Source organism: Electrona antarctica (assembly GCF_951216825.1).
Source record: "Electrona antarctica genome assembly, chromosome: 9".
NCBI lineage: Eukaryota > Metazoa > Chordata > Actinopteri > Myctophiformes > Myctophidae > Electrona > Electrona antarctica.
Genome location: NC_136790.1, coordinates 34,531,825 through 34,547,913, shown reverse-complemented (window position 1 = coordinate 34,547,913; position 16,089 = coordinate 34,531,825). Strand labels below are relative to the sequence as shown.

General features: G+C 41.9%; 2 protein-coding genes across 2 annotated transcripts in view; one reads left to right on the top strand and one right to left on the bottom strand.

The window, feature by feature from the left end:
* The window catches only part of fgd5b (FYVE, RhoGEF and PH domain containing 5b), a 39,410-nt gene extending 29,058 nt beyond the window's left edge, over positions 1 to 10,352 (top strand). The window contains exons 17-21 of the mRNA XM_079509971.1: positions 280 to 382; positions 3,583 to 3,719; positions 5,489 to 5,617; positions 7,144 to 7,319; positions 9,023 to 10,352. Coding sequence (XP_079366097.1) covers positions 280 to 382; positions 3,583 to 3,719; positions 5,489 to 5,617; positions 7,144 to 7,319; positions 9,023 to 9,059 — 582 coding nt within the window. The 3' untranslated portion in view covers positions 9,060 to 10,352. The remainder of the gene's footprint in view (positions 1 to 279; positions 383 to 3,582; positions 3,720 to 5,488; positions 5,618 to 7,143; positions 7,320 to 9,022) is intronic.
* On the bottom strand, positions 7,804 to 8,286 carry LOC306930377 (ATP synthase subunit delta, mitochondrial-like; the record flags this gene model as incomplete). Its single annotated transcript, XM_079511312.1, has 1 exon — positions 7,804 to 8,286. The coding sequence occupies one exon, from the start codon at positions 8,284 to 8,286 to the stop codon at positions 7,804 to 7,806; it is 483 nt and encodes a 160-aa protein (XP_079367438.1).
* Positions 10,353 to 16,089: the final 5,737 nt, after the last annotated feature.

Sequence of the window (16,089 nt, the reverse complement as noted above, 5' to 3'; positions counted from 1 at the left end):
AGAATACAGCATGGAATTGTTGACAAACTCTTATCCAACAAGTCAACAAAATATTGTATGTTTTGGGTCTGAGAGGCTAAATCTCATCAAATGGTGGTCCATGGCTCAAATGCCGAATATATAATGGGCCTTGATATGAACAGGGTTGAAAACCACTGATCTATGACATAAACTGTGCCTCTGGACAGAGCATTGTCTAGGGAGGGTGTGGTGGCACTGCGTTCGTTTGTGTCATTCTCTTGTGACTGGAACCTGAAATGTCCATTTTGCATGACGTAGATTATTTGCAGGAGCTGCTGCCGGAACAGGTACCCGCTGAAGTACATGAGAGATCGCTTGGCCAAAGTGTGTGACCACTGTTACAACCAACTTAATAAGAAAGGTACACACAACTCACTGTTACAACCAACTTAATAAGAAAGGTATACACACAACTCACTGTTACAAACAACTTAATAAGAAAGGTACACACAACTCACTGTTACAAACAACTTAATAAGAAAGGTACACACAACTCACTGTTACAAACAACTTAATAATTATAGTATTTCATGTTCTTTTGTATGCAAGTACATAGGAAAATGACAAATAAAGTGATTCTGATTCTGATTCTGATAAGAAAGGTACACACAACTCACTGTTACAAACAACTTAATAAGAAAGGTACACACAACTCACTGTTACAAACAACTCAATAAGAAAGGTACACACAACTAGGGTTGCCACCTTTGAGATCTTGAAATAAGGGAAACTCTTTACACCTGCCACGGCCTTGCGGCGCAGGCGTGTGCGGCAAGGCCGGCAATAGGTTGAAGCAATAAGTTGAAGCAATAGGTTGAAGCAATAAGTTGAAGCAATAGGTTGAAGCAATAGGTTGAAGCAATAGGTTGAAGCAATAGGTTGAAGCAATAGGTTGAAGCAATAGGTTGAAGCAATAAGTTGAAGCAATAGGTTGAAGCAATAAGTTGAAGCAAGAGGTTGAAGCAATAGGTTGAAGCAATAAGTTGAAGCAATAAGTTGAAGCAATACGTTGAAGTTTCCCTTCAACTTATTGTTAATGCTATCCACAACTTTTGAAGTAGAATTTTGTTTTCCAAATGAGCATAACAACATAAAAAGTTCTGATTGTGAATCCGAGTGGTTCTTTAAATGGGCACAATATTTAATTATATTGATTTATATTTATATTAGACTTTAAAACTCAACATTATTAAACAATCAACTATAATAGTCTACTGAAATAGCAGGCTAACCTATCCCCACATCAGCAGCCAAGATGTGGGCTATTGGGCAGGTATTAGAAATACTACTGACATGACATCTTGTAAAAACACGGATAAATAAGATGATAAATAATATAAGGTCCCATACCGAATCGATCTCAGGAGATGTTTGTCAAATGTCAAATGTATTTCGCCCTTACTGGATGTTTGGGTCATGAAGAACACGAAAAGATGAAATTACCTACCTAGGTTCCATCATGGAGTCAAATCTTTCCGGTGATAAAATGGCCACCAACGTAATCAAAAAAGTCAACCAAAGAACAAGATTCCTATACAGGATCTCCTCACTGGTCAACAAAAACACCTTGAAGACCCTAACAGGAGCCCTCGTACAAGGTTTCCTCGACTATGCATGCACCTCCTGGACGGTACCACAGCACCTCAAAGGCCCTTCCCAAAACAAACTGGTCAGGCTACTACTTGGCCTCACTCCCCGAACCCACCTGGCTGGAATGGCTACAGGACTCTATACTAGGAGCCCGCGGGCGGCGGACCCCCATTAGAAAATATATGCCAGCGACCCCCATAAGAGAGGATTTTTACGCAGTGATTCTCAACCCATTTAATTTCAAGTACCAGTTTGACATGCATTAGTCTATTTCTATCTCTGGGCCCCCAATACATATTGTAAAATCAATGTTAATTTAACTCTGAGGGTCCATTTGTACACTCTCAGAGTTACAGACCCATAAGGGTCCATTTGGTTCCAAACTATCATTTAGCTGGGGACCCCCTGGAACTCCCTCAAAGACTCACTGTTACAAACAACTTAATAAGAAAGGTACCCACAACTCACTGTTACAACCAACTTAATAAGAAATGTACACACAACTCACTGTTACAACCAACTTAATAAGAAAGGTACACAACTCACTGTTACAACCAACTCAATAAGAAAGGTACACACAACTCACTGTTACAACCAACTCAATAAGAAAGGTACACACAACTCACTGTTACAACCAACTTAATAAGAAAGGTATACACACAACTCACTGTTACAAACAACTTAATAAGAAAGGTACACACAACTCACTGTTACAACCAACTTAATAAGAAAGGTACACACAACTCACTGTTACAACCAACTTAATAAGAAAGGTACACACAACTCACTGTTACAACCATCTCAATAAGAAAGGTACACACAACTCACTGTTACAACCAACTTAATAAGAAAGGTACACACAACTCACTGTTACAACCAACTTAATAAGAAAGGTACACACAACTCACTGTTACAACCATCTCAATAAGAAAGGTACACACAACTCACTGTTACAACCAACTCAATGAGAAAGGTACACAACTCACTCACACTCGCTCAGCCTGCCTCTGCACTGTAAAGCCTTACTGGTGCTTCACCGCATGACAATAACTCTGTTCTTTCCAACGAGGAAGGTTATTATAGTTAACTAAAGCAAACAAAATAACTAAAAAACTAAAATTGAAAAATCATTTTCGTTAACTGAACTAAATAAAATGATGAAAACAACTAAACGATGACTAACCAAAACAAAATTAAATTATGGACAAAATGCCCTTAGTTTTCATCACAACAGTTTGTGGATGCGGTTGCTGGTTCATCTCTAACTGAATACATTTTTAAATGTTATCATTTGTTAAGTTTCTATTACACAATACGTACATTTTCAATCCTGCTCCTGACAAATAAGCAAAAGTGTAAAAACTAAACATTTTCAAAAATCAAAACTAATAATAAAAACTAGCAAATCCGCTCTAAAAAACGAACTGAATTAGAACAACTAAATATAATCAAAACGAACTAAAACTAAACTATAATGAAAAAAACAAAACTGTTTTAACCTTCTGAGGAACACCAACACAGATTATGTTCCTGTAAGTGATTGGTTCAGTATCAGGGGTCTCCCCGTGGCTCCTGCTCTTTAGTAAACAGAAAATACATTTTCAGATCAGGACACCAATTTTATCCAATCAGGAGAGATTACAACCAATTTCACTTTCACGTCTATCCTGTATATTATGAGTTCTCTTGAGTAAGACTGATTGGATAAAATTGGTATCCCGACCTGAAAATGTATTTTCCGTTTACTAAAGAGCTATTCTCGCATCTGTTACGGTGTAACATAAAAAAGAGGCTTGTATTTGAAGGCCGGTTTATATGTGCCTTTTTTCAACGCCACCCCCGGTAACTAATAGAGGGATGGCAGGATTTATTTTACGGTATACCCATTTAACACTTATTTTAACCAAGGAAAATATAACTTACACACCTTTAACTCTATCTCTCTCTCTCTCTCTCTCTATCTTTGTGCAGGGGGGGATGTGTCTGCATTGACAGCTAAGAACAGTCCTCGGTTAAACCGATCCAGTCGTCCTCTCTCTGCTGTGTTCCAGAATATTCACCCTCCTACCCTTTGGAGACATAAGAAAGGCACTGCCTCGCTGACCCAGGTATAACGCAAGGGGGTTCTCGTTCAGCCTGCTGCGCCTATTAATGGCCCAGCAGAAGCCTACCGTTTGCAATACATTAAAATCTCAATGTATCTCAATGACGTTTTTTATTTTTTTTATTTTTTATTTGATTTTATAGTAAACCTTTTCATAAACACTTGTTCTTGTATGTTTAGTCTTTTGTTTTTCAAGAATGTTTTTGTTGTTGCTTTCATGCCTTTATTGATAGGACAGTAGACTGACAGGAAATGGGGAGAGAGATGGGGAGTGACATGCAGTAAAGGTCATCGGGATCGGGATCGAACCCGCGACACACTGTCAGGCTGGCATTGCAGCCTAGGGTGTCCGGAGCACCATGCCGGCGACCCGGGCCTAAAGTCTTTTTTAAATCATCATGATATGCGTTTAGTAAATTATGGTGTCCAATTTATTTTTAACTGAATGATAAAGTAGGGTTTCTGTTTCTAGGGTTTCTACTGGTTCTACCGAGTGAAGACCCGCACAGCCAATACCAATCATTTCTGGTTGCATTTCGGATATAGAAAGATGGCGGAAAAAATGCTACTTTTTTGGGGAATGTTTTTTGAAAATGTTTTCAAATAATAATAATTAAAAATAAATGTAGGAAAATAAAGGGACCCATAAAAATGTGTCCGCGACACGCGGACTAATTACTAACTACTAAGACCCACTGTTTGGTGAGCAGTCCTTTTGACTTTGTATGGTATTACTATTTTCTGATCCAGCACCACTTTTTAGGCATTAGGATGTGTGTCCTCTTTGTTGATTGTTATTTGACTGGGGGGTTAACATATGGGGGGTTAACATATACAGTGACCAGACGTCCTGGTTTGGCTGGGAGTGTCCCCGTTTCAAGCTGGGTGTCCCGAGTCCTGACAAATATCTTTGAGACACTAATAGGGCAGTATTATGCGTGTATTAAGTACCAGGTCTTATTACGTAACTTAAGACCTGGAGGCGTGATCAATGCCATTTGGCTAATCTGAGTGGCCAAACAGCATTGACCATGCCTCCAGGTCTTAAGTTAAGTAATAAGACCTGGTACTTAAGACACGCATAATACTCCCCTAAATGTCCTGGTTTTTAACATTCACTACAAAATTGGCCCAATTTTCACTAACAGTTATGTTTTTGAGTGCTTAAATGGACGTTTATTGTGTGCTGTTCTGTTCTGTTGAATGGTCAGTCACTAAGTGTGCTGAGCGCTAAAATACATTTTTAATTACTAAAATGCCAGTTAGTCATATGAAATGTTTTAGTTTTAGTCTAGTTTTAGTTTACTAAATACTAGGGGTGTAACGATACAGTAACTTCATCGACAAAAAAAAAAGTATATCTATATGTAAACAGCAACATATCGTACCGTTTGACTTTGTATCGTATCGTTTTGCAATGCAAATAAGCGGTATCGGATCGTTTTGCAGTGCAAATAATCAATTGTATCGATACTAAGTACTTGCGCGTTGTATTTACCGTCATATTTACCTGTGCCGAAAATAGCAGATCTACAAGCTCACACCACTGCGACACTTGTGAGCTTGTAGTTCGGCTATTTTCGGAGAGCGACACCCATGCACAACCAAGCATAAAATGACTTAGTTCGTTCTACTGGATCTCTTCCGTCATAATAGTTTTTATTTTGTGTTCTGATTTAGTTTTCGTCTGTTTTAATTGACAAAATCTACACTGGATGAAAGTGGTTGACGTGATTAATGTCCCTCATGAGAGCTCTCCTTGTTGCCCAGCAGGTGGCGGTGGCGGACGAAGGTTCCATAATAAGTGGCAACCTGCAGCGCAGTAAGAGAAGCAAAAAGAACTGGAAGAGACTGTGGTTCCTCCTCAAAGACAAGGTGCTTTACACCTACCGGGCCCGAGAGGTGAGGGAGGGGGAACGTAAGGTGCTTTACACCTACCGGGCCCGAGAGGTGAGGGAGGGGGAACGTACGGTGCTTTACACCTACCGGGCCCGAGAGGTGAGGGAGGGGGAACGTACGGTGCTTTACACCTACCGGGCCCGAGAGGTGAGGGAGGTGGAACGTACACTCCCCTTATAGGTGCTTTACACCTACCGGGCCCGAGAGGTGAGGGAGGTGGAACGTACACTCCCCTTATAGGTGCTTTACACCTACCGGGCCCGAGAGGTGAGGGAGGGGGAACGTACACTCCCCTTATAGGTGCTTTACACCTACCGGGCCCGAGAGGTGAGGGAGGGGGAACGTACACTCCCCTTATACCCAGTGGTGGAAAGTAAATAAGTACATTTACTTAAGCACTGTACTTAAGTACAATTTTGAGGCATTTGTACTTTACTTGAGTATTTCCAATTTCGAATAGTTTTACTTCTACTCCACTACATCCATTTTACTAAAGTACATTTTGAATTCTTGTAACGGAGTAGTTCTACATTGCAGACTTTTGCAGTATTGACACTTTTAAACATTTGAGTACTTTTTTCACCACTGCTTATACCTAAACAACAGTACCCTAACGTTAACCCTCCGCAAAGACAACCCTCGCTTATCGTCTTTACACAGATAAACCATACAGAACTATTAAGGGTTGTAACATTAGATACAGTAACTGCATCGATTTTGATTTCAACTATCTTAGTATATCGATATGTAAACAGCAACATATCTTATCGTTTGACTTTGTCTCATATCGTATCGTTTTGCAATGCAAATAATCGGTATTGAATCTTTTGCAATGCAAATAATCGATTGTATCAAAGAGGTGTTTCATTACATTTCCATTTCATATCGCTACACATCGATAAATGTGTGTATTCTCTGTGTTCATGTCAAGGTACGGGTTTGTACACGTACAAATATGTGTACAATGTGTAAATATGTGTAAAAATTTGTAAATATGTGTTGTCCATGTATTTGCCAGAGAATCACTGTGTTTACTTATTTATATCCATAATGATGAATCTTGCACTATCCACACGTTTCACACAGATTTAATTTCTTGGTTACTATGTCGATTTTAAATCATTGAATCGAATCATATCACCATAAATGGACCAATATCGTCTATGTATTGTATCGTCAACCAGACGATACAATTCGATACAAAAATTGCATTGCTTTATTACTTTATTTGCGTTCTGTTGATGTACTCATTTTCAGTATGGGACGATTCACTTAAATTCTGATTCGATACGATCCCGATACCTACCTATCTAAAAAAAACAAAAAATCGTGCTATTGGAGTGAATCAATGTTTTTAAAATTTTCAGGCACATTAATCAATCACATAGAAAAGAAAAGAAAAAACACGGTAAAATCCTCTGTGAAGCATCCATTTGGTTACATTCGTACACTTTCGTAATTACAAATGTAGGAATGGACATAATATTAAACAATCACAATGTTTGTGTATTTGTGTGTTCTTGGTCCAGGAGAAGGTGGCGTCTGAGAGTCTGCCCCTGCTGGGCTTCACAGTGAAACACACTGACAGACAGGCCGGGGACGGGGCCGGGGGCGGGGCCCAGGAGGAGACCACCGAGTTCCAACTGTACCACAAAAAAACTCTGTATTACACCTTCAAGGCTGAGGATAACCACACAGCCCAGAGGTGAGAACAACAACAACAATAGAGCATTCTTTATTTTTTTCTTATTTATCTTCTTGCCTTCATCTCTGATGCCGATAGCGTGTCCCGGGTTCGATTCCCGAGCCCTGAGGCCGATTTGCAGCGTGTCTCGCCCCAGCTATCTCCCCCGTTTCCTCTAATTCTTCACTGTGCTAACGTGATAAAGGTGAAAGGTGAAAAAATTATGTGCACTGTCGGTCACACCAGGAGGTTTTCAGTTCGTGGTAACACAAGGTTACCACGGGTCTACTCCAGAGCCATGACCATAGCTTCATTGGCCTCTATAGGTCTACTGCAGAGCCTTGACCATAGCTTCATTGGCCTCTATAGGTCTACTCCAGAGCCTTGACCATGGCTTCATTGGCCTCTATAGGTCTACTCCAGAGCCTTGACCATGGCTTCATTGGCCTCTATACAGTAGGTCTACTCCAGAGCCATGACCATGGCTTCATTGGCCTCTATAGGTCTACTCCAGAGCCTTGACCATGGCTTCATTGGCCTCTATGCTGACCTGAACCTCTGCCCTGCCCGCCTCATCGGACACAACAGACATGTCGAGCTGTGCCTTCTCCAGGTTGGCCTTTGCAGCGGAGATATCCAACTGGTCAAGTGGCACAGCCTCCTCCACTAGCAGCTGCACGGAAGAATCTTGGTTGACCGTCACCGACCCACTGCTCACAAAGTATTTGGCAGAGGAACCATCATCACTGAAGACCGTGACGACACCGGGCCTGAGCACCTGCAGGGTGGGCACATGGGCAGGGAGGATACCAAATGCACCGGTCAGTGTGGGCACGTCAACCTGTTGTACTCTGGCTTCTTTGAAGAACACCTGGGTTGGAGAGGCGAATGTGAAGGACATCTGAGGCAGGCCTGTGGCGGCTTCGCCGTAGCAGCGTGCGTGCCTCAGCGCGGGGAGAGAACAACGGAGAAACCTGGCTGCCATCATATTAATATCATATTAGGGAAATGAGTTCCTTATTAGTGCCGGGTTTCATTTAAATGAAAGTGATCCATAAGGCCTCCTGGCCTTGCATAAAGTCAGTCAGTTGTGCACATGATCACTATGATGTCATGATCACTATGATGTCATATTGATGTCGTCAGGATATTCCCTATAGGCCCATGGCCTAGGCCTATATGAGGATTTGTGGGTTAATCAATATTGTTTTATACCTAACTGTTTGCCTGCTGTCCCTTTATGCTCATATATGGAGTTCCCTAATGGCATCAGTATATGCCCATATATGGTGATATCGGTGAATCGGACAACCGAATCCCTATAGGGTATATATTGGTCAGATCTGCGCCTGCGGTTATGGATAACCGCCTATCTGACCGAATTCACAACTTAAATCACAACTCTTTGTTTAACTCTGCTTATAAACAATTGTCAGAGCACAAATTTCTTCGTAACACGAGGAGGCAGAAATTTGAGTATTGGAATTTGGCTATAAAAACTGACTTTGTACCTTATTTCACATTCACCATTTCCAATATTTTTCTAATACAGGACCACGTGTTAAATATATCTTAACTAGTAGTTGTCATCTGTTATGCTGGCAGGCACAGGACCTGTGGGGGTTCACAGTTCACACTAGGAAGCTATATTATTTAGTTTGCCTGAATTACTCACGTAAATGCCAGTCATAATAATAATATTATGAAATCTCTTCTTTATACAGGTGGGTAAACGCCATGGAAGAAGCCACGGTTTTATAGCACCGGTCATTCACCAAACATGGAACCGAATCCCCATCAACTCAAGTCTTACTTTTACTATTCTGCTAATGTTTTTCTCCATGCAAATTCTCAAACTCTCCCTGAATGTGAAGAGAAAAGGGGGAAGATGAAGGACAATGAATATAGTTAATGTTGAACTTGATGGCGATACTTGTCTGAAGAAAGGAAGACGTTGTGTTCTTTGAGAAGGGACACGATCACCTACTTTGCCGTGTCACCCTCCAGTGTTTACAAGCGGCCATTGCTCCTCAGGCAGGTGTAATGCTGGGAGTCAGGAGAGAGCTGGTGGCCCAGATATGTAGCCATGTGGAAAATTCCACTAAGGTGTCCTGTATTTTCCCCCTGAAGTTGATCAACTTGGATTTCTCATCTAAATTCCCTGGAAAGCTGGTAATTATTCTCAAAGTGAGTAGGCGGATGAGTCGATGAGATGTTTATTCACTGATTAGAATTGTGTGTGTATGTGTGTGTGACTGTGTGTGACTGTGTGTGTGTGTGTGCGTGCGTGCGTGCGTGCGTGCGTGTGCACGGCTGCGTGCACGCATGTTTTAGCACATTGATTAACCACTTAACCACTGAACTATAAAAAAGTCTACATTCTTTCAAAAATAGCTGATCTACAAGCTCCTTTGTGATCTTGCAGATCTGCAATTGTCAAAATGTATTTTTATTTTTGCCTTTGCATTTGGCCTCCCTATTTTAGGCAAATAAATTACAATAATAGCAGATCTACAAGCTCTCAACCTGTAATGCTACATGTTGTTACATATCTGCTACAGTATTTCCATTGTTTTTGAAAGGGGGTTCATGTGGTTAATTTCTTTCTCAATAAATTGTTAAATTTAAAAATCTAAAAAAGGTCTTAACTTCAGCATCTCATCACTACATTGCAGTTTTACAGATTTTTTTAATTTGAGGTTGCCTAAAACAATTGATCATCATTTTTGACCTGACACCATTATGTTGCCTGATTGGTGAAGTTATTATCTGATCGTCACAGTTAAGAGATCAACTATTATGCCTTTGTTTTCACCACACCATTTTCCACCTACAATAAAAGAGTACATCAATGCCTGATATTTTGAATCACAGGTGCTCGCAAATAATTGATTGTGTTATCTGTATAGAGGTGTTTGTATGTTGTCATGTACTGTATTTCAGATGTCTTGCAAGAGCCAGTAAATGTAATTACATACATTTAAAGGCTTGATTGATTATTTGCTTTATTTGCACTGACATAAAAGAGAATAAACCTCAAAGAGTAATCTATAAGTCTGCCATTTATCACTTACTGTATATCTCAGTGTGTGCCAAACTCTGGTTACTGCAAATCTGTTTTTTTTGTTTGTTTGGTTGTTTGTTTGTTTGTTTTAGCATAAAAAGGTCTTTGCCACTATTTTAAAACATTTACTGTTGGTTGACTTGGAGTGAAACAACTATCTCGGCAATCTGTGTCATGTCGATGCTGGACATGTAAAAGTGGAATTCCCTGATTATTCTTCCTTGTGTCCTCTAGATGGCATATTGAGTGCTTAATTTCCAAAACATAGCAGATCATCGTGATGCAACACCATGGGAGCTTGTAAATCGGGTATTTTCACTTTCCACACTATACGCAAATCAGGCTTCAGCATTGCAGGAGAACTAGCCTTGGTACCCAGGCTTTTACTCTGTCATGATAGCAATTGTAAAATCACTAAATCAGTAACGGTATAGTAATATAACGCTAGTCAGTGTGTTGCAATCCTCTGTGCAGTCCATCTCTCAGCACGTGCATACAGTACTACCAACTATGTCCCTATCAGACCAATGTGTTGAGTCTGTTAGGAAATACATGCAATGTTAACGCAATGGCCTATTTAGACCCACCCACTTGCTACATAAAAAAAACTGCCACCAAAGGAGAAGTGAGATGCGTTGGTGAATTCACTTGGTATTTCAGATCACACTTCAAGGTGTTAGGCAAGGCGCAAAAGGTGGGTTGGATACACTGACTGTGAGCTACAGTATGCACGCAGGAGTGGGTGGCATGCAAAGACCAGGCCTGTTCTGTTTCTCATCTTCCCCGGGGGCTTGCTGACCCAGAATGGTGTTACACTGAAAGTTTTCATTCGAAAAGTTCCTGAAAGTTGCAGACACCTCGTCCTACATAGAGGAGAGACCATTCATCACCGTGTGCTTCGGTTCTATCTCCCACTTTACCCATTTCTCTGGCCCTGCGTCATCGCTTCACCCTCCCCCAACATTACAGTGATATTCATAATCATTATTTTGTCTGCCATGCTGTGTCATGTTCCGCTTTTAAAGTCTGTATATTCTGTTCTAATAGTCCGTTACACAGTGCTCTGCACATTACTTGCTAATCATAATTTGTTCTAAACGAGCTCCCACCCCCTGCCAGAACCAAAGATAGGGCTCATCCCCTCCTCTATTATCCACAACACCTGTTTCTATTCAGTGATGCACATTTCTTTAATAAGCACCTATGATGTGAGCTATCATTCTGCTGTGCCAAATGCACTCAGTCTCATACAACACTAATGATTAGTCCTAGATAGTATGCTAAAAGGATAACCATAAGCCCTCAGAGCTTGTGTCCTTGTTGATTCAATTCATTGTGACAGTTAAAGACAAACAATAATATACATATCCTATGCAACAACATCATATATACGAGTAGTAATAAGAAAGAAATATTGTACAGTAATCAGTTGGGGGGAGGGGCGTTACTTGTTACAGGGGCCAGTTACAACCTGTAGGTGATCTTTTTGAGCGGTTTTGAAGGAGGGTAAGGAGTCACACTCTTATGACTGTTGGTAGGGAGTTCCACATTCTGGCAGCATACGTAGCAGTAGAACGAATTTGACCACATTTTTGTGTCGAAACTGGATTCGGTGAGATCAGTGGGGCTCCATCTGGTGTTGTGCCACTGTGTGACATAGCATAGTATTTGATCAGTTGGAGATAGACGAAACAATAAGACACCTCAAATATGTCTAATCTAACTGGCTGAGATTTCAACAGAAAATGGTGAAATCTGCTTTAGTGTTTTAAAGCGATGCTGTGTGTTCTGTATGAGATTCTGTTAGAGCTCTGAGAGGTGATGTTTGTTCACAGAATTTGTTTGTTTTTTTACAGTGAAGGGAGTGGCAGCAGTGCCATAACCCTACACACTCACACACCTACCTCTATGTCACTACCGCCCACGGCAGGCGCACACGCACGCACGCACGCACGCACGCACGCACGCACACACACACACACACAGTGATTTTGCTGTGCAGACCCTTTCAGCTCCATTGTGTATGCTTTTACATTTTATCTCTTGTTCTCATCAAAGGAAGTATAAACTGTTTAACATTGCTAAAGCCCATTTTCTGTGCAGGACTTCCTCATCCTTGCCGACCGCCGTGGACTTGAGAGACCATTACTTCCCTTTAAACCGATAACTTCACACTAATGCACATGCAGACATGATCAGCTGAGGTCCGGTTGTCTTCAACCAGGACAAAGAGAGAGAGGAGAAAATAACTTCCCTGTCCCCTTAACATTGGCTTGACATTGCTGGGCTCGCAACTTCTTGTTTTCCTCTGCACCCCCCTCCAGAGAGAGAAAAGAGAGAGTAGGAGAAAAAGGTGTGTAGCAGTGTGGAAGAATAGAGGGACAAGCTCTTGTGTCCTACTTTACTAACTCTGTAGCCCACACTGAAAACCATTCCATCTCCCTCACTGCACTTTTAGAACTCGCTCTCCCTTCCTGGGGAGGAAATATTATGGAGAGAGAGAGAGAGAGAGAGAGAGAGAGAGAGAGAGAGAGAGAGAGAGAGAGAGAGAGAGAGAGAAAACACACACTTCTCACATCACCGCCCACTGAGCATGTCTTCTCTTATGTTATCTGTAAACAGAGAGAGAGAATGTGTATGTGAATGTGTGCATGTGTGTGTGTGTGTGTGTGTGTGTGTGTGTGTGTGTGCGTGCGTGCGTGCGTGCGTGCGTGCGTGCGTGCGTGCGTGCGTGCGTGCGTGCGTGTGTGTGGTTTCCTTGGCTCTTGGGTCACCACTCTGTCATCACCACCAGTACTAGTACCCATCCACAAAATGGAGAAACAATCATAATGTATGTGAGCTTGGCAACTATAATAAAGTAACAACTATTCTGAGCTGTAGGTGGGCAGCTCCAGCTGGAGATGGCGAGGCGCTAGCGTGCCTGTTCATGGTGGTGAGATACAGCCAACAAAAAGTAACTCATAATTGAGATGATTTCACAACGATGCAATGTAAGTACCAATTAATATATCCAGCATGACAGGGGCTTTATTTCCACTTTCCACTTTCATCCAGCAATTCATGGTCACTTGTAATAATTTCACATTAGGATCAACCAAGGACAGTGTATAGGCCTACCATTATGGGTCCATTTACAGTGTCCATCTCAGAGTTAAACCAACAACACTGAGGATTCTGCTGTGTATCAAAAATGACACATGAGGTAATCGAGGCACAACAGGATAAATCAGTCATCTCCACAAACATTCAGAGAGAGCCACTGTCCGGACAGAAGACCATCTGCTCTCCCAGGTCCACAGGATTGTGAGATAGTACTACAGCATAATATTATGGCAAGCAGCATCCTGTATGGCTACTTTTGAAAATAAAACAAGTGCATCTGTGTCTGATCGTGTTTGGCTTAGAGGCCAACCCTAGCTTTTTTATTGGCTTAGAGTCCAGCCCTAGCTTTTTATTGGCTTAGAGGCCAGGTTGCCAGCCCTAGCTTTTGTATTGGCTTAGAGGCCAGCCATAGCTTTTTTATTGGCTTAGAGGCCAGCCAGCCAATCATGAAAAGGACTGTTTTTTCTCAGCGGAGAAAGGCACAGCTTGAGGACAGGCTGGCCAGCCAATGATGAAAAGATCGCCACTATATCGCGACTACTGCTATGGGCGATTGTTGACAGGCTGGCTTTTCAAGCCACCTGTAAAAACAGTATGGGTTTTGTGATCTTGAAACCTTGGCTGTCATCTGTCCTACTATCGAGCCTGTCTGTCACACGCTTCTATGGTGTGTGTGATTCATAGGGCCCCAGTGGACCCCAGGAAGACGATCATTCTGTGGAAGCTAATGGGGTTCCAAATAAAGAATCAAGAGCCTTACATATATATGGCACCACCAGAGATCTGGGAGACTGAGTCACTGACACCGACATGAGGCTCTCGACAGAGTCCACATTAGAGTTTAAGCTCCACAAGCTAAATTTAACCGAAGAGCTTTACTGGAGTCTGGAGCTACATCCAATGTATATCCAAGAGGCATATCATATATATAACAATGTAGTACCGGTATGTACATTTACTCAAGTTACTACAATTTTTAGCAAGTACAGAGTATTTCCAAATTTCTGTACTTTTACTTCTACTATTCCACTACATCTCAGATGCAAATACTGTACAGTTACTCCACTATAAGCATTTGAAAACATTAGTTACTATAGTTACTTTGTAGATTTTGATTAGCATTACAAAACACACTAACCACTACATTTCGGCCATATAAAAATAGCAGAACTACAAAAAGCGCACAATACGTGTGTGTGTGTGTGTGTGTGTGTGTGTGTGTGTGTGTGTGTGTGTGTGTGTGTGTGTGTGTGTGTGTGTGTGTGTGTGTGTGTGTGTGTGTGTGTGTGACTGTGTGTGTGTGTGTGTGTGTGTGTGTGTGTGTGTGTGCGCGCGTACGTGTGTGTGTCTGGGTCGTCAGAGGTCAACGTATACACTCACTGAACAGACCCCTGTGGAGTTCCTCTGTTTCATGAGTCAGGATATCCCTAGCTCTTATGTAAGTCCTCCTCATTGAAGTGAGTGTGACGCTGACACTCCTCTGTGAGCTCATTGTGGGCAGGTTTCATCTTACAGCAGTGCTTACATCTACACATCTCCAGCTGAGAGGGTTCTTACACACTCTGATAAACTACACCGATGCAAGGCCGTTTATTTGTACAGATCCTGCAACCACACGCTGTCCAAAAGCAACACTTTAAGTTGAATCAACATTCTTGGATTGTATACCGCGTATGATGATGCTCAAAGTGCATCCTCTGCCTGTTCCAATTTAGCACAAGCTAAACTCTGACGCTTCCACACACCCACCAACCCTCGCATGAACACAGACTACACACCCACATCGGCCCAACCATGTGATGCAATGCCTACGCCCCCCCCCCCCCCCCCCCCCCCACACACACACACACACACGCATGCACACAAGCACGCACGCCCGCACACAATTCATGTATAAACAAATCCAAGGCTGAACTACACAGTATTCCAGGACAGTGTGGTTCTCAAAGTGGTGTCCGAGAGCCACAACCCTGGTATCTTGTAGCGTTAACAGATCTTGTGGGGGAACAAGCAGCTGGCACAAAATATTTTCCAATGAAGATCTGTGGCCAAATAGCCTACATAATATATGGACCCTTACCCTTGACAGTATGAACATGACCTAAATATGGACCCCCGGACCCTCCTTACCCTTGACAGCATGAAAATGACCTAAATATGGACCCTCCTTACCCTTGACTGCAGCATGAAAATGTTTGAGGACCACTGATCTAGGCCAGACAAACTCAGTATGATCCCATCTAGTTGGGCTGGTTTCTCTGCAGCTGATAAAGTCTGGTCTGCTTTGGGGAATCAAATCACACATAAAAGCAAGAACATCAGGAGGGGGGATCTTTGTATGATAGGGTTAGGGACATATAGCCGAAAATATCCGATCTACAAGCTCACAACACGTGTAGTGTTTAAGGGGTTTAAAAAGTATTGAGGGTGTTTAAATGTCTGACAATATACACCCAAGTAGTGGGGAGCTGCTTCATCTCTCTCTTAGCTAAAGGGTCCTTGGCCTGAAAAACGTTGAATTATAGGCTAGATAAGGCATTATAGGCTACGTAGATAAGCATATTTATAACGTCTATAACAACATTTCAAATGTATGTCTCTTCCTCCCCAGGGACATACAGT